The sequence below is a fragment of the Chelonia mydas genome, chromosome 13 (assembly GCF_015237465.2).
Source record: "Chelonia mydas isolate rCheMyd1 chromosome 13, rCheMyd1.pri.v2, whole genome shotgun sequence".
Taxonomy (NCBI): Eukaryota; Metazoa; Chordata; order Testudines; family Cheloniidae; genus Chelonia; species Chelonia mydas.
In genome coordinates this window covers 20,572,672-20,598,300 of record NC_051253.2, presented here as the reverse complement: position 1 = coordinate 20,598,300, position 25,629 = coordinate 20,572,672, and the positions used below count along the sequence as shown (strand labels likewise).

Below are 25,629 nucleotides of genomic sequence, written 5' to 3'. Positions count from 1 at the left end.
AGCACTGAAATGCAAAAAAATTGACTTAAGGATTGATCAGTAATGCAAGTACGGTATTTTTTTTATACATGCATTTTTCCTTAACCCAAAAGTGTCCCTTTACTTGACATAGCTGAAATTAAATATTCAGTTTCCCGTGTACCTCTTGAGGTTTCTATTGCCCCCTGAGCGCCCCCCCCCACATCCCCAAATCGACTGACGGAATGTACTGTCTGCCTGTGTTTTCCATTTCAACTGTAATTCAAACTGTGTAATTGCTTTGGTTTTAACAATGTTACGCTTTTAAACGGGTAAAATCACACACTACTTGCTCATCCCTGCTTTGATTTTCATTGTTCCAGAACCATTCAGGCATTACAGACAGCATCTTACTTGTCCCAGCAGGCAGACCTGAGTGGCATTGTGGAGGAGATAGAGGTAGGAACTTGCTTTACTCTTAAATTGCTGAGGCAGTCTTTAGAAATCTGCAGCTCTGAAAGATTGTTTTAGAATGCAGCATTGGCTAACTCCCTCCTTTCCCTGCAGTGCTGGAGTTTGTTCGAAAACTCCTTTCAGAGCAGAATTCTTCCCTGTGAATAAGGTTGAACAAGTATGTGGACTCTAGCTCTAACAAAAGTGACCTTAAATTCATATTAAACCCAGAAAATTACTAGGGTGGTTCAAGCCAATTAATGCCTTTATTTACTACTTCTGTTTTTTTTCTCAAAACGGTGCAAGAATATTTTCACATGGTCCTAATAATGTAGGACTGGAAGGGATATTAAGACGTCATCTGGTCCAGCTCCCTATGTTGAGGCTGGACCAAGTATATTAGACCATCCCTAACAGGTATTTCTCTAACTTTTCTTTGAAAACCTCCAATGTCTGGGATTCCCCAGCCTGCCTTGATACCTATTCCACTGCTTACCTATCCCTATAATAAGAGAGTTTTTTCTGGTATCTAAGCTAAATCTCCCTTGCTGCAGATTAAGCCCATTACTACTTGTCCTACCTTCAGTGGACATGGAGAACAATTGATCACTGTGCTGTTTCTAACAGCCCTTAACATATTTGAAGACTGTTATCAAGCCCCATTTTTAACATTTCCTCATAGATTAGGTTTTCTAAACTTTTTATCACATTTGTTGCTCTTTTCTGCACTCTCTCCAATTTGTCCACCTCTTTCTTATAGTATGGTCCCCAGCATTGGACACACAGTATTCCAGCTGGGGCCTCACCAATGTCCAATAAAGCCATACAAATACCTCCTGTGTCTTACATACGACACTCCTGTTAAGACAACCCAGAATGATATTAGCCTTTTTTGCAACTGCATTACATTGTTGGCTCATATTCAGTTTGTCATCCACTATAACCCGCTTTTCTACAGTACTACTGCCTAGCCAATTATTCCTCATTTTGTGGATGTGCATTTGATTTTTCTTTCCTAAGTATAGTACTTTGCACTTGTCTTTATTTAATTTCATCTTGTTGATTTCAGACCAATTCTCCAGTTTGTCAACGTTGTTTTGAATTCTAGTCCTGTCCTCCAAAGTGCTTGCAACTTCTCTGAGCTTGGTGTGATGTGCAGATTTTATAAGTGTACCCTCCACTCCCATCATCCAAGTCATTAATGAAAAGCTGAGCTCTGCAAAACACCACTAGATACATCCCCCAAGTTTGACAGCAAACCATGAATAATTACTCTTTGAGTATGGTCTTTCAACCAGTTGTGACTCACCTTATAGCTATTTAAGCTAGATCATATTTCCCTAGAATGCTTATATATCATGTGGGACTGTGTCAAAAGCCTTATTAAAATCAAGATATGTTCTGTCTCTCTGTTTCTCTCTCTACCCCATCCACCAGGCCAGTAACCCTGTCAAAGAAAGAAATTAAGTTGCTTTGGCATGATTTGTTCTTGACAAATCTATGTTGGCTCTGACTTATAACCCTGTTATACTCTTGGTGCATACAAACTGATCGCTTAATAATATGTTCCAGTATCTTTTCAGGTATCAAAGTTAGGCTGACTGATCTGTAATTCTTTGGGTCCTCTTTGTTCCCCTTTTTAAAGAGAGGTACTGTGTTTGTCTTTCTCCAGTCTCCTGAGACCTCACCTGTCCACCATGAGTTCTCAAAGATAATTGCAATCATTCCAAGATTGTTTCAGCTGCTTCTTTAAGTGCCAAAGGATTAATTTCATCAGGCCCTGCCAACTTGAATACATCTAACTTATCTAAATATTCTTTAACCCTGTTTTTCCTATTTTGACTTGTGTTCCTTCTCCCCCTTGTTGTTAATAGTAATTATATTGAGTATCTAGTCACAGTTTACCTTTTAGTGAAGAGTGATGCAAAATAGGCATTAAATGACTACTTGATGTTGTCCATTATTAGCTCTCCTTCCCTGCTAAGTAGAGGACCTACACTTCCCTTTGTCTTTCTTTTGTTCCTAATGTATTTAAAGAACCTCTTCTTATTGCCTTTTATATCTTAGCCTTTCTAATTTTGTCTATAGACGTTTTTGCTATCCTTTTATATGTTCACCCTTAGCAATTTGTCCATGTTTCTATTTTTTTGTAGGAATCCTTTTAATATTCAAGTTATTAAAGAGCTCCTAATGGAGCTATATTGACCTCTTACCATTCCTGTCTTTCTTCTCATTGAGATAGTTTGCTGTTGTGCCTTTTAATATTGTCTCTTTGAGAAACTGTCAGCTCTGCTTTCCCTTAGATTTTCTTCCCAGGAGAGCTTACCTAACAGGTCTGAATTTAAAGTCTGCTTTGGCCTTGTTCTGCTGCTCTCACTCCTTTCTTTTCTTAAAATCTTGAAATCTCACTTCATGATTGTTTTCACCCAAAATACCTTCCACCTTCAGATTTACAACCAATTCCTCCAGTTAGTCACAATCATGTCTAAAATGACTGTCCCTCTAGTTACTTCCTCTACCTTCAGAAATGACAAGTTATCCTCAGTACATTCCAGTCACTTACTGGACATCTTTTTATTTTGCCATACTAGTTTTCCAACAGATATCTGGATAGTTAAAGTCCCTCATTACTACCAGGTCTTGTGTTTTGGATATTTTCATAGCTATAAAGATTGTTCAGATTACAGTAGAAAAAATTCTCATAGTGATCCCAATACAAATACTCCATGAATGTATGCGTAATAGATGGAATTAATCTCAGTAGTTCTCTGTCAGTGGTATTTGTCTTTACCTTTCATACAGTTTTTCTCTCTTGTTGCTGCCAGGACCTTGTTGCCCGCTTGGATGACCTAGGTGGGGTATATCTGCAGTTTGAAGAAGGACTTGAGACTACTGCATTATTTGTTGCTGCTACTTATGGACTGTCAGACCATGTGGGTACAGAGCCAGCGATGAAGGAGGTATGTACCAGATCCTATGATCCAGAGGGTATAGTAGCTGGTAAAAAAAACACTTGTGAAAGAAGATTAATTATTGTATCTGGAGATCATTAAAAGGTATAAGCAGCATGTGTAACTGAGATCAGAATTTGACCCATAGGAAGCTGGTAAAAGGGAACTATGCAAGCGCCCATTATTTTAACTATCAGCGAGGAGGAAAGTTGGTCTTAAGTACCACAGATATAAAGAATTTACCAAAGGAAAAGGCAGTTGCATCCTAGATTTTCTGTTTATTGAGGGAATTTGTTGAAATAGATTGAAAAAAGAACCCAGTGTTTTGGCGGCTGTTCCCTATATTTCACATTTCATATAGCACTCTGAAACCAAACACCTTAGTTTGTGACTCCTTAAATGTAGAGGTGTACCTGATTTCTACAGAGAAATATACCCGGGAGGGAAGTAGTCTTCCAATAACGTACTCTTAGGACATGAATCTAAGCACAAAAGTTTGGTTCTCCGACACTGAGCATCAGTAGGCAGAAGAGAAATATGTACATAGCCAGAGTAGATAGAAATTAGGGCTGTCGAGTGATTAAAAAAAATTAATTGCGATTAAAAAATGTTTTCTACATTTTCAAATATATTGATTTCAATTACAGCACCAAATACAAAGTGTACAGTCCTCACTTCATATTTATTTTTCATTACAAATATTTGCTCTGTAAAAAAACAAAAGAAATAGTATTTTTCAGTTCCCCCATTACAAGTACTGTAATGCAATCTCTATCATGAAAGTTGAACTTACAAATATAGAATTATGTACAAAAAAACCTGCATTCAAAAACAAAACAATCTAAAACTTTAGCGCCTACAAGTCCACTCAATCCTACTTCTTGTTCAGCCAATCACTAAGACAAACAAGTTTGTTTACATTTGCAGGAGGTAATGCTGCCCGCTTCTTATTTACAATGTCACCTGAAAGTGAGAATAGGCGTTTGCATGGCACTGTCATAGGTGGCGGCGCAAGATATTTACATGCCAGATGTGCTAAAGATTCATATGTCACTTCATGTTTCAACCACCATTCCAGAGGACGTGCGTCCATGCTGATGACAGGTTCTGCTCTATAACGATTCACAATGGTAACGATTCACAGACCAACACATGTTCATTTTCATCTTCTGAGTCAGGTGCCACCAGCAGAAGATTGATTTTCTTTTTTGGTGATTCGGGTTCTGTAGTTTCCGCCTCAGAGTGCTGCTCTTTTAAGACATCTGAAAGCATGCTCCAGATCCCTCTCAGATCAGATCTCATCCCTCTCAGATTTTGGAAGGCACTTCAGGTTCTTAAACCCAGGGTCGAGTGCTGTATATATCCTTAGAAATCTCACATTGGTACCTTCTTTGCATTTTGTCAGATCTGCAGTGAAAGTGTTCTTAAAATGTACGTGTGCTGGGTCATCATCTGAGACTGCTATAAAAAGAAATAGATGGCAGAATGAACGTCATCAGCATGGAAGCATGCATGTCCTCTGGAATGGTGGCCAAAGCATGAGGGTGCATACAAATGTTTAGCATATCTGGCACGTACATACCTTGCAATGCCGGCTACAAAAGTGCCTTCCGAACGTCTGTTCTCACTTGCAGGAGACATTGTAAATAAGAAGCCGGCAGCACTATCTCCTGTAAATGTAAACAAACTTGTTTGTCTTAGCAGTTGGCTGAACAAGAAGTAGGACTGAGTGGACTTGTAGGCTCTAAAGTGTAAAAGGGTTTTGTTTTTGAGTGCAGTTATGTAACAAAAAAAAATCTACATTTGTAAGTTATACTTTCACGGTAGAGATTGCACTACAGTACTTGTATGAGGTGAATTGAAAAATACTGTTTGTTTTGTTTGTCATTTTTACAGTGCAAATATTTGTAATAAAAAATAATATAAAGTGAGCACTGTACACTTTGTATTCTGTGTTGTAATTGAAGTCAATATATTTGAAAATGTAGAAAAACATCCAAAAATAGTGAATAAATTTCAGTTGGAATTCTGTTGTTTAACAGTGCAATTCATCGCGATTAATTTTTTTTTTAGTTAATCGCGTGAGTTAACTGCAATTAATCGACAGCCCTAATAGAAATCATTATTGCGAGCCCTCTGCAGGATCATTTACTTAGTGTCTTTTAGGGTACAGTTCACTGAACCTCAGTGTATTATTATAACCTGCTTTATGTAAGGACCTCAAAAAAGAAGCTATGCTGAGCCACTTGGTGCATCATTCAGGTAATAGCAGCAATGGAGGGGGTTGAGCATGACGCCTGTGTACGGAATCTGAGTTCATTCTTGGCCCTTTTTCATGCTGCTGCCAAGCAGACTTGATGCTGGAGTAATTTGGATGTCGCTTTTGACACCGAGGTTCTGGTGAACACAGTCGCACATTTCAGACTGTCAGAGTCCCAAGACAGAAAAAAATAAATTGGTCCAATTAGAGAAAATTGTTTATCGTTGATTCTAAATCAGACTGTCAGGAGCTCTTTTGTTGGATGACTTTAACTGAATGGGGAAAATACCTCTTTTTCAGAAAGCCACCCGAGTTATTTTAAAGTTTAGCGGGTTTATAATATTTAAAACAACTCCCCTAACGGTTTTCATGGTGTTAAACCAGTGTATCTGTTGACGATTAAGTCCCCGATCGCTCAAGATGCTCTGTTCTGGAGAAGAGCACATGGTGAGACTGGCATGTAATAGAGGATCTGATGCTTCCATCTGGGTGCCTTCAATTGGGGTCTCATGTCCACTGACCATCAGTAGGTGCAAATATGAGAAAAATGAGACATGAGTAGATATGAACACAGCGGAAACTGCGCAACTAGAGGAACTTTAAATGTGTTTGAGAAAACTAAAAGGAGATTGTTTAGGAGGTGACTGTGGCGGGTGGTTTTGGTCCGGTTTTGTAATGATAAACGAACTGTATACGTTCCTCGGATATTGGACGGACTCTCTGGGACGTGAGGTGTATATACAGGCCTCTTATTGGCTTTGAGTACAATGCCATTTTCATATCCAAAGTTGGCCCCAATGCCTGTGCTTATATCAAGAGGTAGCCTTATATTTTAAAACAAATAGGAATTCTAAAGATTCTTTATTAATTCGGGCTTCACCCTCGTGTCTTGTGCTGGGAACTCTAGACCCAAGAACAAGAATCCTAAGGTTCAACCCAGTCGAAGTATAGGTAACTAACCTTCCATTGTTACAGGGCTGACCTAATAAGAGTTTAAACAAAATGAATTTAAAATAAAAGAAACATCAATCTTGTGGCTGTTGGGTACTGTATTTGTATTTGAATGAGACTATTTTGCCAGTCATATCTGCAGAGTGATCTAAAGTAAAATCACCGGCGTATAAATCAAAGCTTCTATTCCTGCACAAGGAGGTTTTTAGCATTTTCTTAGGCTGGGCCCTTCTCAAATGTTGGGGAAAGTGGCCCTCCCTCTCCTTCCTTACCCGCCACCCCCCATGTTTGGCTGACACGATTGGTTCCTCTTTGTTTCAGGATCAGATAATCCAGTTGATGAATGCAATTTTTAGCAAGAAGAACTTTGAGACACTCTCTGAGGCCTTCAGTGTGGCTTGTGCTGCAGGTTCTTTATCCCAGAACCGCTACCACTTGCCCATCATCGTCGTCCCTGATGGGCCAGCAGCTGTGTCTCATCATCAACCCATTCTCAGGGTGAGCTCCTAGACTTGCATTTGTCCGTAATGTTCTTGGCTCAATCTGCAGTGTTACAGGGATGGGAAGCCTTAGTGCATTGGATAACTCCTTTCGCTTCTGGCACCAGGGCTCAAGTGCATACTTAATTCCTAAAATCCACATTTAGTACCTATGTGAAATGAGTCTTATGGACCCCTGTGTACTGGGGATTAAGCAGAGACACTACCACAAAAAGCACCACAGTGTTCCTTATAATTGCTTTTATTAGGAGAATTAATAATGTTTCTGATCACGGTATGAAGGCATCATAAGGAACTTGGTAGATTGAGGATGCTGTGTTTCAAACTTGACATGTTTGTCAATCAAATCATGGGGAATAGTAGTAGAGGGCAGGGGATTCCTACAAGTGAGTTGTCTTTGGATGCTTCTCCGTCTTCCAAGAATTAGCTCCCTGAGTGGTAGCCTTCCCAGAAATGTGAATCTTACTCTTACTAATCACTTTTCCTCTTTCTAGCTGCAAGTGACCAATGTCATGTCACAGCCACTGACTCAAGCAGCTGTGAAGCTAGACCATGCCAAGTCTGCTTCTACCAAAGCCACTGTCCTTCACCAGATGCCGTTTGCCATTTCAGGGTAAGGAACAAACCTGTTTCTGCTGTTTGACATAAAGGAGCAACCTCTATTATAATAATAGTGGATTTTTTTCCCCTCTTCTCTGCCTCTCATAAGAAAGAAACGCTTCTTAAATGATGGAATACTCAAGGCACAATAATGATTTATTGGTGAGCGTAGTGACTTTTAGAGTGCTCTTTAGTAATGATATTGAATCATTGCCACATGTCATTTCCCCACTGGTGCAATTCTCCCCTCCCAACAATATTTCTAACTGCTAGGAGGGAACATATGGTGCTTCTCCTCTTTCCCTAACTCCTTGGATGGATGAAGAATGATTTTGGCAGTACTGAGCTGTCTGCTTAGGACTGCCTTACTTATTTTGGGTAGTGTGGTATATGCTTATCCTAACTGTTTGCTCTGACATCAGACTTGCACCTGGGATGTGGACTTAATGAGAGCCACATATGGTGCTCTAAACAACCACGTTTGGGGTTACTGCCATAATCTATCCATTCAGACTGATCCAGCAAGGGTTTGTGAGGGTGAGATGAAGTTGCCCCACCTTCAAAAGAAATGATCATTCCTGACCTCCATTTTACTGTGCACATCCACTCTGTTATAAACTTACTGTTCCTCTGCTCATGACCGTTAACCATTGCAGTTGCTGTAGATAGAGCATCTCGTATGTCTTTGCCTACAAGAAAAAATGCTGTAATAAAACTACAATGTAGTGTACCTAGAAAATATCAGACTTAAATGTAGAAGATATCTTTTATTTTTGGAAGGGTGAAAGTCTCTTCTCACCAGAAATTCTGTATTCATGCTAATATTTTTCGATTTTTATATGCTGCTTCTCTCAGATACTTGTAAGCTGTAGTAGAGGAAAATCTAGTATACCTTGCTCTTTGGAGTCTTTCACATCTGTATAGTTGCTCAAGTTTCCCATATGGGTATTGTAGAGCATGTGTTTTCTGTTCTTTTATATCTCTGCTCTTGTTGTCACAGAGACATCTTTGAGCTGAACTTCATGAATGTCAAACCTGCCAGTGGATATTATGATTTCTCCATCAGCGTTGATGGTGACAGTCGATTAATTGCAAACAAAGTTGAGGTGCGTGTGTTTTGATTGCTGTCTAATTGTGAAGTGTTTATTCAATGGAACTACTTTTAATTTAGACCATATGAAGATCTGTCCCATTGTACTGAATGTGTGCCATCACAATCTTCTGCAAAGCAACAGACTTTGATTTAGCCTAAGGGGGTTGAGCATGGAGCTCAGAGTCAGGAAGCTGGGGGCGGAGGGGTGTGAATTCCTCTGCCACTGGCCTGCTCTGTGACCTTGGGGCAAGTCGCTTCACCTGTTTGTTTCCCTTTGTGTAAAATGGGCATAAAGAGCCTGGAAATCTACTGATGCAAAGTACGGTCTAAGAGTTGGGTATTATTATTGTTACGGCTTTGCCTCGGGATCAGAAACTAGATCTGGAGGGGGCAAGGAAGGGGATCAATTAGTTATTTCACTGATTATTAATCACTTAATAGGTAATATTTGTACATCAGATACAGAGCTAAGATTAGTAACATTGGCGATGTAAAGCAACTGTTTGCATAACATTATTAGCATGAAGTAAGGGAAAAACTCACTAGAAATGTTGGTTCTCCAAGCTGTTCAGAATTTGAGCCCATAAACTTCAGGGTGTGGTTAAAGAGCCATGTTACACAGTTCCTTATATAACTTGAAAATTAAGTAGTTGATCTTTTTTTGTCTTTGTATGTACTCTACATCTACAGTCAAACTTATGTTCTTTCCATCTTGAAAAGAGGGAGACATTGATGTTCGGTTCGTGTCAGAGCAAGACTGAGAGAGTCAAGCTGTGGGTGCAAATTAAAAACTGCTTGTTCAAACACACCTCTGCTAGTAGAAACAGTCGCCCACTACCTGTTGTTCAAGGAAATGTAGTTGTGAATAAATGTTTGGGATTCTACTTTTTCCCCAGATTTGCTCCAGGGAGAACGTTCCATTCACAAAGTCACTGCAGTGGTGTCAGTTGGGAACAATTGTCACTCTCCTCAAGTGATGATGTGTATTCTGGGGGGTTAACTTTTTGCCCTCAGTTGCTGCTAATGAAAAAATTAACATTTCAAATCTTACCGTTCAGTCGGCACAGAATGGCGGGGAGGAAGACACTTATTTACAAGTGCTGGCCTCTGCCATGCATATCAAATTGGCATTGTAATTGTAGTAATAATCGCACTTAGAGTGTCAGGAAGGGATTGATGGTCTCGCTTAAACTCTCTAGAGGCATGTGGCGCCAGGGGGAATGCATTAATGCCCATGGCTTTGTGTGATCGTCTCCTAATAATAAGACTCATTGTTAGCAGGGAGGGCTGCGGGGGAGCTGTGTGTTCGGAGGCTGTCATTACCATTAATTGTCCCTAATGCACAGTAGTTTTTGACTGTAATGAGCTAAACTGCAGGGTTATTACTCCATGTGGAAAGACTGCATTTCCTGGCATTAAAATATTTGTGAGATGGGCTTGTGTGTAATAGTCAGTAAAGGGAAATTTACAGAAGAGCACTGAGGTGCTCTCAGTTGCCTTTAAAACTGGAAGTGGATCAGATTCTCACTTCCTTTGTTCCTGTCCTAGAACCAATATGAAGTTTGGGGCAGGATCCACTAACAAGGAGAAATCTTATGGGTAACATCCCTATTGAAATCTCTAATTCTCAGCTGTAAAGAAACAGAGTCAAGATTGGCAGAGCCAAAATCTGACCTACCTTTTTTTCACTTCGAACAGTGCAAATAAAGTTCTTTATGTAAAAAAATTTGCTTGTGTAGCAGGGTCTGGCGCTTATGAGCAACCGTACAGTAACAAACTGTACTACATGATGGGAAATCATCTTGGCAATGAACAGATTTTTAACTCTCCAAGGAATGCTTTTATAAGATGATGTGAAGGCCAAAATTATAACAGGATTCAAAAAAGAATTCTAGAAGTTCATGGAGGATAGGTTCATCAACGGCTATTAGCCAACATGGTCAGGGATGCAACTCCACACTCTGAGTGTCCCTAGCCTGTGACTGCCAGGAGCTAGGACTGGACGACAGGGGATGGATCACTCAATGATTGCCTGTTCTGTTCGTTCCCTCTGAAGCACTTTGTATTGGCCACTGTTGGAAGACAGGATACTGGGCTAGATGGACCAGAGCTCTGACCCAGTGTGGCCATTCTTATGTGAGGAGAACAAATGTGCTAATTAAAAGCTCTACTCTGTAGCAACTATTTATGATTGGGAGGAAGCTGGAAGTAAATCCCACTTGATTTGTTTGGTTACTTGGATTGTCAACTCTTGGGGCAGGGGCTGTTCTATTTGTACAGCACCTAGCACAGCAGGGTCCTGGTCTGTGACTGGGGCTCCTTGGGACCACGGCAGTACAAATAATAACTTGACTTTAATCATAAAGGAGAATTTGCTAAATTGAAGTAGAGGCCAGTTGCATTTCTGAGTCCTTTGGCTTTGTCTGGTGGTAAGAGATTGTGCAGAAAGACCTACCAGAGGTCTAAGGCAAGAAAAGTATAGCAGGTTACTGTCAGACTTGTTGGTTAGATATTAATAGGAACTGAGAAAGGTAGAAATGTATTTTTAAAAACTGCGATCAGAGTAACATACATAGTTTCCATTAATTTTAAAAAACTTATAGCGGGATCTAGTTGCTTGAACCATCTTCCTATCCTGCCCTTTGAAGAGGGTACTGTTATCTAAAAAGGGTCAAGTAACCACCTGACCATAATAGACAAGCTGTACTTTACTGATCTCAGTGTGAGGTCTGGATTGTTGGCGCATGGGTGCGGGGGTTGGTATGGGAGTATATTCTTAATGAATGATCAGTCCTGGTCAGATTTGTTTCTGCCCTTCTTTCCTCTCTACCCCACCCCCAAATTCTGGCAAAGGGGGTATTTCAAACCTGTTCTCGATTACCTCTTAGGCATCTGGGAGTAAGGGGGATTTCTAGACTTATAAAGGAAAACGCTGGCATGAACTGTCTGTGTACGTGTACTGTTAATTTCCCTATTATGCTTGGCTGCAGTTGAAAGTAAAGGTCTCCACAGAAGTTGGCATTACAAATGTGGATCTTTCTACTGTGGATAAGGATCAAAGCATTGCACCAAAAACCACAAGGTAAGGCAATAGTGTGTGAGATGCACTGGTAAATGACAATATTGAGCCGAGGCCGCTGCTCAGTACCTCCGAATCTTCTGCTATGGAAACTCAAGTAGTCTTTTGTATCTAAACATCATCAGAAGTGTATCTGTGCCTTCTCCTTTCAACTCACAAATCCTTGAGAGCTCATTGGGGGGAAGTGGCTTTTTTTAACTGAAGAAAGTGGTGACAGAAACTAGACAAGCCCTCAGTTATTTTTATGCAGCTATTTCATATTGACAGTGCTCAAGTTAGCAGATATAACTAGTTAAAATAATGGCTTAAGTGCTCGTGGTATTGGCAGATTTCACCTAGAGGAACCTCTGAGACGAATGTGTGGTGTAGGATCATGCTACTGCAAATAGAGCTGGGTGAAACTTGTCAGCTGAAACTTTATTTTAAGGGAAAAATGCAGATTCGGCGACTATGAAATGTTTTGCCAAATTGTTTCAGCCAAAAAATTCTGAAAGTTAAAACCTCTTGTTTTGGCATTTTCAAAACAAAATGTTTGAGTTGGGGGTGGTAAATTTTCATTTTGAATTTTTCTTCAATTTTATATTTTTAAAATGCAAACGAAACATTTTGTTTCTGGTCAAACAAATAGTTTCGTTCGACCCAAACCAAATTTTTTTTTACTTTTCACTTTTCTGGAAATTTAGCTTTCAGGGTTGTTGGTTTTTTTGAACTGCCAGCAAACCAAGAAATCCATTATTTGCACAGCTCTAACTGTAAGTCATTTTTTGTGGGGCTTCTTTAAATCCAATATTTTTCCCCTTAAAATACGCACCATACAAATAGCTTGCAGAAATAAATCATGTTAAATCATTACTTTTTCCCCCTCAGTTTTGTGGGAGAGTAGTGATGGAACAGAGAGCCATTTTAATTCTCTGAACTGATGGTCTGTTTTATCAAGTAATCTGCAGTAAGTCCCCCATGAGTAAATCATGACACTGTTAGCCAGACTTGCATGTCAGTCACTCCAAACCCTCTGTTGGAAAACCATCTCTAACATATTTTTATTCCGCCGCCTCCTCCCTAGGGTAGCTTATCCAGCCAAAGCCAAAGGATCATTCACAGCCGACAGCCATCAGAATTTTGCTTTGTCCTTCCAGCTGGTGGATGTGAACAGTGGAGCTGAGCTCATTCCTCACCAGGTCAGAATGAATTTATGTAGTTATCCTGTCATCTGGATGCTGCCTCTTGAGGCATCTAAGGCAGCAGTTGCTCTTTGAAAAGCTTTCTTAGGCTTTGAAAACCGTCCTGTTTGTGTTTGAAACAAATTGTGATGGGAAAATTGTAGATAAATACTTTGTGCACCCAAAAGGGAGGGAAATAAGATTGGATCTGAACAGAGTGAATCTAGTTCACTTATTTTGTTTCATTTTAAATAAGCCTCTGCTAAGCTTTACTTCATGGCTTATTTAGAGAAACAAATACAGAGAGGAGGAAGCTTCATCCTGTGCTGTAAAAGTGCATTTCTACCTTGGACACAGAATGTTCCCTGAAACTCTGATGCCTAAGGGTTGCATTCGATGTAGCAACCTTGTGGTCCATAGACCAGGCATGTGTCGATAGTAAAACATTGCACGTAGAGCTAATTGCAGCCACAGCAGGAAATGCCTGGCACCCAAGAGACTTTGTGGACTGCTTTGGTTCCTGTATTAGAGTGTGGCTACATTGGAAAGGATTGTGCTGAAGCGGTTCAGTAGGGTGCCCAGTAGTCAGGACTCCTGAATTCTATTTCTAGCTCTGCCACTGAGTCGCTAACTTTAGGCAAATCACTTGCTACCATGTGCCTCAGTTTCCCCCTCTGCAAAATATGAATACTTGCCTGCCTCATTTGTGTCAAAACCAAGATTTCTTCCTGTGATGAAAATCTCTCTCTAAATATTAAGCCATTATCACTTTCCTTCTCAGACATTTGTCCGTCTTCACAACCCAAAGACTGGGCAGGAGGTGGTGTTTGTCGCAGAACCAGACAGCAAGAATGTGTACAAGTTTGAACTGGACACTGCTGAGAGAAAGACAGAGTTTGATTCTGCCTCTGGTACCTACACCCTTTACTTGATAATTGGAGATGCCACTCTGGAAAATCCAATCCTGTGGAATGTGGTATGTTGCCGACTGTGCAGTGACATGGTTGTGGGATCACTGACAGTGTAGCGAGACACAATAATAGAAGCCTAGAAGAATAAAGAGACAAACGCTGTAGTTTTGTGTGGCTGATCTTGCTTCCTTTGATGGCATATGTAGACTCTTGGTTTTAAAAAATATAATATATGTATATATATTGAATCAGTGCAAAAGCAAGACTAGAATGACTTTTCAGCTCTGTGTGTCATGGTTGAGCAGCCATGGAACAGGCTCTCTGAGATCAGTCTTGTACTGACTGGGCATAGGCTCAGAGGCAAGCTTTCCCTGGAAGTAACTGGTGTGTACCAGCTGGGATTTGAACATATCCAGCTGTATAGTGCTAAATGAAGGGCATTCCCTTCCCTGTTCAGAAAAGGAAATGTCAGTTTAAAATGCAATTCAGTAGGTCTTTGTGGTGAGTTGTTCGTTGTAGTGTGGCTGAATTTCTTAGTCGTCTTTAATGCTTTCATTATGTTGGGGAATCTGTCTCGGGAGGGTGTGTGAAGGGGGGTGTAATAGCCTTTATAGATCATATATCAGGGTCATGGCTTTGTAAGTTTGTTCAATTCCATTTCAGGCTGATGTTGTTATCAAATTCCCAGAGGAAGAGACTCCATCCACAGTCCAGTCAAAGAAGCTTTTCATTCCCAAGCCAGAAATCCAGGTACAGCTCAAAAGATGGGAATGAATTCTATTTTTGATACCCAGTTTCACTTTTACCCTTACCAGTGACAGTCTTAAAAAGTAGCCTTCCATATGAGAGCATCTTCACCATGTTAGTGATGCCCATTGGAGGAAAACAAAAATAACTTATTGGTGGATAGGGAGTTTGGGCTTGCATTACTTATCAGTAGGCAGAAATAAGCTCTGTGTCCCAGTGGTGTGGCAACAAAATATTGTGCCATCATTGAGGAGATCCAGATCTGAGCAATGGGAACACACAGTTTTGTTAGAGATCACACTTTCTATGCTTCATCAAATGGAGACCAACGAAAGCTTCCAGCTCCTAAAGATCTCTCTCTCTCTCTCACTCACTCACTCACACTCTCCCTTCAGGTCAGCTCATGGAGTAGCATCCATGATGCATGCTGAGTAGCCAGAGATTCTCTGTTTTACAGACTACAAGGGAAAATTGACACTGCAAGAAAGCAAGGGATTACTTTTTGGAGGAGGGAGACACTTTCACAAGAAAGACATGGACTGGGCCTTTGATACTTAAAGGGGCCACCCCAATCAAAATTAGTGTGTGGGACCTGTGACCAGGACAGAAACTGTTGAGGTGAAAGCTATTCTTGTGAAGTGCTTCTAAAGGGACTTCTTTCTACAGCACCTGTTCAGGGAACCTGAAAAGAGGCCTCCTACAGTGGTATCCAACACATTCACAGCCTTGATCCTCTCCCCGCTGTTTTTGCTCTTAATTCTGGTAAGTTGAATAGATTCCATATAGAATTTCTCTTCTGCCCACAACCCAAAACTAGCACAGTAAACAACTTCAGCCACACCTCCTTACCTATTCTCTGGTTAGGAGTAATTAAGCCAGTCTTGCTGTGATACAGAGGGAAGAACAGTGTCTTTCTAGCGGTCCCTTCTAACTCAGATAACTCTCTGGTTCTGTTTCATTCTATGCTGGACTCCCAGCAAATCATCTTAAGGCACTGAACAGGTTAAAGAAAATGTAATAAAGCCCCTTGGCCTCGGTAGAAGTGCAGTTTTGATTCCCAGGCATCAAGTGAGAGGCTATAGGTGACTAGAGGAATTCTTGCCTCACTCACTAGCATTACTTGTTGACTGATATAGGTTCTCTCCAGTCCTTAGGAGGAGCCTGATGTTAACAAGGCAGGGCATTATGGAAATGGGATGTTACAAGCAAATTAATGGAGCTACTCTGGTCCCAATCTATGTGCAAAGGGTTGGACTAGCTTGTCAGTTCTAACTCCCTGTCCCTAAATTGTTTATGCTCCAGTTAGAAAACTAATAGCACTGATTAGAATGAGGCATTGTGCAGTTTAAGCTTCTCCCACATGACTCTGCTGACATTCTCGGTTCTGACCTCAGTTGCCCCTGCTGTTCCAGGTTTAGATTCTTCTAGAACAAAGACAGTCATACCAAACTGCATGGCGATTTTTTGTGATGTGGACTCACATGCTAAAGGACTTGGCTGAGAGACCACCAGATTGATTCCCACTTGTGGACCTAATCAGCATTTGAGTCCCTATTGCTGGAGCTGAAATGTACAGCATCAGCCAAGCACCTGTCATCAATTAAACACCACTTTAGAACTTGCTTAGTATACTTTACAATCTCTCTGCTCATCAAGTTAAATTATACTGATTTGGTGGGAAAAACATATGGCTCCTCTTTGAACCCTCACCCTTACCTCATAGTGTGTTCCAAATGCAACCTCTCCTCTTCTGAAGGCTGGGGGGCAATCAGATAGAGCCGTGTCCAGTTACCTTCAGAATCCATGGTGCACTTGTTGATGACTTACCCAACACCCCCTCAGTGATGATTCTCCTTTTCATCGTCTCTTCTACTCCCTTCAAACTGACATTATTACATGGTCATTCATAACCTTTTATTTCTTCTAGAACTGCAGCTAGTTTCATCCTGGGTTCAGTAACAGAACATCATGTTAACTTTTACCAGTTTTATTCATATGAATTGAAGGCACATCAGATTTTTCTGAGGGAAGGATGGGTTTGGAGGCTTTGTTTAGCAAAATACTTGTGAGATCCTGCAGACTCCAAGATAGCTGGTATCTAACTCTTAAAGAAATACTAACTGACTGGCTGCTTTCATGAAATCAGAAACAGATTCGTTATTGCAGCTAGGAGCAGTGTCTTCTGCCTTAACAGCTTGGCAGAAGCGAGACGGTATCTTGGGTTGGCCGCTGTTTAAGGGCTTGTCTACACGAGGAAGCTGTTGTGAAATAAACTCAGGTGTGAATTAAAGCTACACCACACAAAGACACTGTTAGTGCAGTGTGAGGCGCTATTGTGGAATAGCGGTTCTGCAGTCGCTCTCCCACAGCAACTACTCCAGGCTGTTTCCTCCTGTGGACAAGCAGTAACACACACGTTGGTTTTGCAGTCTTGGCCATTTTAATTGATGCATTTGAAGCAACTCCAGTTTAAAAGGCATATTGAAGAACTTTGTGGTTAACTGATGACAAATAAAAGCTAGTGTCTAATAAAGCCATTGTGATTGGGGTTTTATTTTTTTCTTTCAGTGGATAAAGATTGGTGCCAACATCTCCAATTTCAGCTTCGCTCCCAGCACCATTATCTTTCACCTGGGACATGCTGGTAAGTGTCAGATGCTCTCTGCTTTGTATGACCTCCTTCCCACATGGACTTTACAGATGAGTACTCTGATGATAAATGGACTCACAACCTATTAACTGTAATGACTTAATAGCATAACATTTCTCTCTCGTTTTCCTCTTTCTGCCTTTCAGAATTGTTAATATGGTGATAAACTTGTTTTGTCCATCTGCTTATAACAGCTGTCATTATACTGGGCTCCTCTTGCACACCACTTACCTACACTTAATAGCACTCTTCATATCAGAGGTCACTATTTTTGTTGTGTATTCACCCTTTGGTAGATGGGGAATTTTTTTGTGGCAGTGGAGTGGGGACGAAGGCCTATGGGATCTCCCTGTACTCCTTCCTGAGTCTATTTATACACACACGCACACACTGTAGACCAACTTGTCCTGGTCAGGAATGGATGGGACCTAGTTTTCTCTGAGAGCTCTGAGTTCTCATTTGTTTTTTGGTCCCTCAGAGAACCCTGGAAGATCCTCCTCCTCTAACACACTCAAACATTCTTATTGCATCCACCAATCTTCCATTTGAAGAGAATTAGACAAAACTCACCAGTGCTACTCTTTCATCACCCACAATGGCACAAGGCCCTGGTTCCCATGAAACTGACTGCAGAGGCTCTCTGGTTCTCCTGGGCCAAGGTGCCAGGGAGAGACTGGAATCCAAGGCTTAGGGGTGGCAGCACAATGTGTTACTTGTAAACCGTCTAGTGCCATGAGCAGTTTTAACCAGGGTCTTGCTTTAAAATGAGACTTTCTGTCTTATCTCTTCATAGCCATGTTGGGGCTCATGTATGTCTATTGGACTCAACTTAACATGTTCCAGACTCTGAAGTACCTGGCCATCTTGGGCAGTGTCACATTCCTGGCAGGCAACAGAATGTTGGCCCAGAAAGCAGTAAAGAGGTAAGAGGAAGGGAGGTGGATGTAACTGTGTAGGGTCTGGTTTCCAAAAAGCCAGGGGAAGGAAGGCGGCCATGTTGGACATCAGCAGATGATCTAGTGCTGAGCACCAAGTTACTAGTTTCCAGTTCTTGTCATATTTAGAAGCAGGCAGCTCTGCCATGTTCCACTGGCCATTTTCAGCACAAACACCTGATGGAGTGCTAAATAGCAAGTAGTCTAGCTGCTTGCAGTGGGGGTGGCTGTCACTGGAGAATTACCAGCTGTAGGGTTTTGAGGAGAGTGGATTATAAAGCAGCTCAATGAATTGATCAAATACTTTGAATTTTGAGACTGAGTTTGTGCTTTTCCTTTGGCATTGACAGAACATGGGTTTTCCTCATAGGCCAAGACTTTTCAACTTGGGGCCTAAATTAAGGCACCTAAATGAATGTGCTGTTTCTCAGAAGTGCAGAACAGCCAGCAGTAAGCATGGTGGATAGTAGGATTATAAGGAATAGCCAGCATGGATTTGTCAGGAACAAATCATGCCAAACCAACCTAATTTCTTTCTTGGACAGGGTTACCGGCCTGGTGGATGGGGGGAGCAGTAGACGCGATATATCTTGATTTTTAGTATTGCTTTTGACACAGTCCCACATGACATTCTCATACACAAACTAGGGAAGTGTGGTGTAGATGAAATATAAGGTGGGTGCAAAACTAATTGAGAGACTACTCAAAGAGTAGTGATCAAAGGTTCGCTGTCAAACTGAGAGGCCACGTCTAGTGGGGCCCCACATGGTGGGTCTCTCTCGTGTCTGGTACTATTGAATATTTTCATTAATCACTTGGATAATGGAGTGGACAGTATGTGTAGAAAATTTTGTGAATGACACCAAGCCACAAGCACTTAGGAGGACAGGATTAGAATTCAAAATGACCTTGACAAATTAGAGAATTGGTCTGAAATCAACGAGATGAAATTCAGTAAAACAAGTGCAGAATACTTCATTTAGGAAGGAAAAATCAAATGTACAACTACAAAATGAGGAATAACTGACTAGGCGGTAGACCTGCAGAAAAGGATTTGGGGGTTATAGTGGGTGACATTGAATATGAGCCAACAGTGTAATGCAGTTGCAAAAAAGTCTAATATCATTCTGGATTGTATTAACAGGAGAGTCGTATGTAAGACACGGGAGGTTTTTGTATGGCTCTATTCAGCATTGGTGAGACCTCAGCTGGAGAACTGTTTTAGGCACCATACGTCTATGATTCTATGGATTTCACTGAAGCTGCTGGTGGCTTAGCACTTGTGAGAGCCAGCCCGCTCATTTAGATGCCTAAATGCAGACTTGGGAGCCTAGAGATCTGAAGTATCCGGGTTTGAAAGTCTCGGCCATAACGCTTTCCTTGGAAAAACTGTACTTACAACAAAGCACATGCTCTGAAGAGTGTTCACTCCATGGTGTATTAAACTCTGTGGATGCTTTACATCAAACATTTACAGTAACTTTCATTGTAAGGGTACTCTGAAGTTCCAACCTTCCACAGCTCCACTTACTGGGTAAATGCTTTTGTGGTGAAGGGGATGTTGCTTTGACTTTCTGTACTGGTATAGGGTTGATTCAATTCCCATTAAAGCCACTGGAAAGACTCCTGTTGGATTGGCCTTTAAAAGTCATCAGCCATGAGACCACTGTTCTAACTTGCTGTGCATGTGGAATTTCCCTCCCTTCCCCACTATTATGAAATCACACTTTTCAAGAAAGTTGGGAATGTGAGCATGTAAACAGCTACATTCCTGATGTCCTATGCAAGACCGTCCCTAGCCTGCACAATTGCTTTCATTCTTCCCTGTGGCTTGTCCATCGGCACAAACCTTCCTAGTGGAAGCAAACCTTTATAAGAACATAAATCTAAAGCTTAGTTAGCTGCCCTGACCCCGTAGATGTATCCTTGGCCCTCTAATCAGAGTATCCGTAGATCTTCTCATACATACCTCGCTACTGCAAAGTCATCTTGCAAACACACATACACTTAGGCTGCCTTCAGGTTGTTGCTCCCTGACCCCAGCATCACTACAGACTGAATCTCAGCCATTTTCTTTCTCAGAGCCTCAAGTCCCCTCAATTGCCAGACTCAACTGCTGTCACTTTGAGTCTAATTTAAAGAGTCAGGCTTTGATCCCTGTCTTGCAAGTGCGATGCCTGGCTGCTGGGCTTACCCCTTGACACGTTTTTAGTCAAACTTGTTCTCTTTTCTTACCTTGCCCTTGATAGTCCCCTGGAAGGAGTTTGCACATGCATGTTCACACATTTTTTACAAAGCAATCTGAACCATAAAACCTGAGAGAAAAATAGTATTTTCAGTAACTTTATACTGATTTATTGCCTTTAAAAATAAGCAGTATTCAGATACTGCAGCTGGGCAAAGATAATCAGCTAGATTAACAGAGCTCAATCCCTTCTCAAAGCAGCATTTTCCAGCCATGCTTGGGATGCTCAATGTGGTATTTCCCCTCTCCTTCTTTGCATAGAGTTCTCTAGCAAGAGTTCTTTTCTGATGGAGCTGTATTTTGTCATTCCTGTATTTCAGTTGTTAGTCTGAAGTTTGCTTCTTGCTAAGACGATAAATATAAATGGTAAAAGTAAAACCAGAAATTGTTGGTGTCTATATTAAGAAATCTTGAGAATCGGGGAAAGGAGATTCGTTGAAGCTTATCTGACTGTTTCAGCTCTACCAGGGCTTCTGTTAGCAGATAAATGGGGGATGGCTTACTCCCTACCCCTCTCAACAGCCTCTCCATGTTGAGCCATATAGTTTCATTGGTTGGGACAAATAAGAGCTTTTACCAAAATGCCAACTTTAAAATAGTACTTCCACCTAACGGTGGAGGTGGCCTCTCTTCAGGTTCTCATATGAGAATAAGCTGCTAAAGGGCATCTTTTGTTGGCTTACTGCCACCCCAGTGTAACCCTTGTTGTTAGCCTATGTCAGATACTCAGAGCAATGGCTATCTGACACAGACTTTGAGTCAAAGCCACTCTCCTGGTGTGGGCAGCGCAGGAGAGGTAGCAGCAGTAATGTTTGGCCCACCCCTGTGTCTTTATTGAAGGTATTGGAAGCCCTGGTTTTACTTTTTGCATTTTCTTTCATCTGCTCCAGTTCCTGGAGCCGGGCTGCTCTCCTCCTCACTGTCCTCTGAATCTTTTCCCTCTCTCCTTTCGGCAGGATTGCTGCAGAACAGAGCAGTAGGTTGGCAAAGTATAGAACACTGCGGTAAAAGGGGGTTGCTCTTCCTAGAAGTAAGGGCTCTTCTGGAATTTGCCTTTCCCAGGCATTCTGGCTGCTTCATTTCATTCTCATCGCTCGCTTGCTCCTCAGCCAAAAGAAATCTTAGCTGAAGCCACTTTCCAACCTGTCACGTACGGCTTTGAATCTGGGGTGGGGGTGTATTACAGCTGTCTTTAAATGTTCTGTTATCTACGTGCATTAAGAGAAAATGACTTCTGTGTGAAGCCTTCATTCTCCCGAGTTTATGTGACACATACATATAGAAACACACGTGCTTTTTTTTATTGTGGGCCTAAGGATTCTATACAACAATGAAACAAAAGCTAAATTAACCATGGAAACCGGGGGGGGCGTGGCAGTGTTATCATGCCTCTAAGTGAATGGAGAATGTCGTCTAGAGGTGAGTGTAGTGAAAGTGTTCGCTGTACAAACTTCTCTCACACAGCTGTCATTTCCCTGGTCCTGACCTGCACTGTTTCTGCTATTTCATTCCTGGGCATCTTTACCAGAGACTGCCAGTCAGGCTGAACTGGGTGTGGCTTTGAGGAGTGGGTAATCAGATATCCAGTAGCAGCAAGGCCAAACCACCCACCTCTTTTGACTTGTGACCCAAGCCGTGATTTATACAAGTATCAAATCAGACTAGATTTGTTGGCTCCCACTGTGGCATCATAGAGTTTATGGCCAGAAGAAACTGCTACATCTAGTCGACTGCCTGTATATCACAGGCCACCAACACCTCCCAGCACACACACACTAAACCCAACAACCCTAATTAGGCCAAAGCGTTACAGCCCACAGGAGACTAGACTGTTATGTGCCACAGGCAGGACCAAGGTGCACCAGTGCTCATGGCCTATGTAATGGCAGGAAAATAATTAAATAAGATACAGCCAGATAATCCTACAAGTGACTTGCCCTCCACACTGCAGAGGAAGGTGGGGGAAAAAACCAGATTCCTTCCTGACCCCACACGGCGAGCAGTTAGACCTGGAGCATGTGAGCCAAAACCAGCCAGCCAGGCACCTGCGAGAGAGAATGTTCCATGCCACCTCAGAGCCCTGGCCCCCATGTCCGCTGTCCCCTCTTCAGCCATGGCCATCCTTGAGGAAGGAGATACAATTAAAAAACAAAACTCCCAGAAAACTATGAAAATCCCTTCCTGGCTTTCTGCATCAGAGGTCAGTCCCTTCCGTATATGAAATCATTTTCAGATCTCCCGCACATCACGTTCCCAGTATAAAGCCCTTCATTTCTGCTGTTAATTTGGAGTGGGGAAGGTTCTCATTTACCATGTCCACGTTGGATTTACCATGCAATAGTCCTGTGGGGGTCAGACTGCCCAGCATGCTGCCTGTCTTTCTGCGTGTCTCTTGTTTCTGTGCCTGTGTGATATCCTTCGTTTCTCCTACACTGTGCATTCTTTCCGGGATGAGAGTGAGAAAAGAGAGAGAATCAGACTGTGATACCATTTATCTGATAGAATTGAAACCGTTGCAGAATACACTGTCGAAAGATCTCTCAAGCTTCTATTTGATTGTTTTGAAGTGTATACAATTGTACCTACCCAGTGCTCTAGGCACACATAACTAGGACCCAGGATTAAAATTTTCAAAGAGGGGACTAAATTTTATGTACAAAAGTATGGGCACAGGTAACTGTATCCTTAAACCAGAGCACTGTTACTTGTGAGTTCAAATTCCTGTTTACGTTTGTAATTGCCCGATCTGTATCAAGTGTGCTTTGTGAGGGCACTTATATGTGCATGAGTACATTTAGTGTCCACAACATTGAAGATTTGGCCTCATGTCCCTTTTCAGACCCTTTCAAGACACCCCAATCACCACCTCTCCACTCCCTCGTGGGTGCTTTTGAACCTTGGACTGCACATACAAAAAAGCTGATATAACTAGAGAGGTATTAGCTTGATAACCATATGTGAGCTTAGTGTCAGTTTGTCTGGCTGATGAATGTTCAGTAACATTAAATTCTTGGTGCCCCAGTGTGTAGTAGGTAAGGAATGGCACTGTGTCCCCTTTGAACACTTCTCCCTTAGCCAGAGCTAAATGCTGTCAGCTGCAGGCAGTTGTCTTTGGCAGCCCCTCAAAACGACAGCCAGGGTTGCTGTGATACTCCAAGAATGCATCAGTTCGCACTTTCCTGTAACAGAGTTCGGTGTACATGCAAAAGTGCTGAGCACCCAAAGCTCTAATCGAAGTCAGTGAATCCTGCAGGTGTGCAGCACCTTGGGTCTTGTCCCTTCCCAGGACATGGATTTGTCATGTATGTGTTAGATTTCTCTTGGCTCAGGCTTTACTCTTCAGTTCACATGGAGGTGGGTGTTAATTTGGAGAAGACATTTTAATTCTTCCTTTTAAGAGCCAAACCCACTCATTCTAATCGCATAAACCAGCAGTTTCTTGGTAAGTTTAAGAATTGGGCTAAGCCTGTTGAAAGCTTTGCACTCAGCCACCATTTTTCAATTCAGTTTTTGTTTTGCAAGGCTGGTCACCTCTGCCATTTGCCAGTAATCCACCTTTGCGTTTTCTGGACATTTCACTGTTCCTTCTGTTTGTCCCCACCTTGCTATGTTATGATACGGTTTATTACATCTTTGCCATGTAAAAAGAAATCCCGTATCTTCCTTCAAAAGAGCATGGGACGCTTAATGAGCAAGGAATTTCAACCTTGCATTGAAAATGTTAATTTTGTTCGGATTTCTCTTTCCTTTCAGGACACATTAGTACCGGAAGAATGGATGAAATAGGAGGGAAAAAACTAAAATCTACACAGAAAAGTGGCCAAGAAACAGTCCAAAGGCCAGAAGTTGGAAGGCAGAAAAGAATTTTTTTTATGAAGTCAAGAGAATTGTGGTTATACTTTTTTTCTTTTTTTTTAATGTTTACCCTCATTTGTTTTTAGTGGCTGTTTGAGCAATTTTGGAATTAAACCAGCAAAGCCCATGTCTTTTCTTCCCTCCCTCTCCCTCTCCCCCCCCCCCCCCCCCCCCCCCCAATCCAAGTGTTTAAATTCTGACAGTGCAAATTTTGTAATTCTGACATTTTCCCCCCTTGTGGAATAAAGAGGATGATGAGAGGAAAGAAGGGTTCAGTGTTTTATTCCCAGCTGCTTCAGAGGCTGTGATGTAACATTGGGTTCCATTTGAGAGCGAAACACGTTTTCACTAGCTTTGCTTAGCCCATAATTTCTTTATTCTAGGCAAGGCATACTGTTGTGTGAAGCATCTTTTCATGATGCTGTTCCTGCAGTTTGCCTGGCACTTGCTTTCAGGTCCTTCCTTGGCCTCGCCCCGTTCTATTCCAGTGTCCTGCTGCTTGCACTGGAAGGCTGTGTAGACAGAGCCTCTGTTTGTTTGTATTAATGTTAGATTCCCTGATCCTGGAACCAAGAGTCAAGAGCCAGTTCTGTGCCTAAACTGGGGAAGAAACTGTCCATGGTGCTGAAACATGAAGACTAAAGTGCATCCTCCCTTTTACTCTCAGTTAGTAATTATTTTTAATGGGTCCCATGCAGCATCAATGAAACTCCAGAGAGGGATGTTCAGCCTAAAGCTCTGCCATCAGCAGTTTTGTTAGCCTAGCTCTGTTTCCGTTCCAATACTGGGTACAGACCTTGCCACTTCAAGGGTCATTTCTTTGTTTTGTGTCTTTTTATAGTAGGTTAATTTCTCTGTGTGTGCGTGTGTGTGAGAGAGAGTGAGAGAGAGACAGAGTGTTTTTCTGATAAATTAAATGAATGTCAAGAGTCTGCAGTGGGCTCACCGGCTGTGACATAGCGATGTCTGATGGATTTGTTTTGAAGTCTGAAGGACTGGTTAAACACTAAGCCACTCTGGCTATATATTCCTGGGCCATTGGAGCCCAGTCTGAGTGCGCTGGAAGGCCAAAGGTTAGAAGCTTTTAAATACCTGAGTGATGCCCTAGCAATCCATACCCCCCTCGTGACTTATCACACTGATCTTTTAGCTCCATTATCTTCACTTTTTTGTGAGAACATGGAATTGGAAAACAGGTTTGGGTGGAGTTTTACCTCCATCCTTCCTCTTCAATCGACAACTCCTAGCATAGGAATAAATTGAACCCTGCTTTTTTTTAAT

The 25,629-nt window shown here is 41.7% G+C and overlaps 1 protein-coding gene across 5 annotated transcripts in view; it reads left to right on the top strand.

Annotated features, from left to right (window-relative positions):
• RPN2 (ribophorin II) overlaps nt 1-24,613 on the top strand; it is a 32,258-nt gene extending 7,645 nt beyond the window's left edge. For 3 of the 5 annotated variants that reach the window (XM_037915681.2, XM_037915680.2, XM_037915683.2), the window contains exons 5-18: nt 342-417; nt 3,237-3,371; nt 6,895-7,071; nt 7,568-7,686; nt 8,674-8,779; nt 11,757-11,848; nt 12,909-13,023; nt 13,787-13,981; nt 14,580-14,666; nt 15,330-15,425; nt 17,232-17,307; nt 18,107-18,236; nt 21,450-21,523; nt 24,247-24,613. In XM_037915681.2, coding sequence (XP_037771609.1) covers nt 342-417; nt 3,237-3,371; nt 6,895-7,071; nt 7,568-7,686; nt 8,674-8,779; nt 11,757-11,848; nt 12,909-13,023; nt 13,787-13,981; nt 14,580-14,666; nt 15,330-15,425; nt 17,232-17,307; nt 18,107-18,236; nt 21,450-21,501 — 1,456 coding nt within the window. In that variant the 3' untranslated portion in view covers nt 21,502-21,523; nt 24,247-24,613. The remainder of the gene's footprint in view (nt 1-341; nt 418-3,236; nt 3,372-6,894; nt 7,072-7,567; nt 7,687-8,673; nt 8,780-11,756; nt 11,849-12,908; nt 13,024-13,786; nt 13,982-14,579; nt 14,667-15,329; nt 15,426-17,231; nt 17,308-18,106; nt 18,237-21,449; nt 21,524-24,246) is intronic. The other 2 variants (XM_043526963.1, XM_037915682.2) reach the window with 1 other exon arrangement.
• Nucleotides 24,614-25,629: the final 1,016 nt, after the last annotated feature.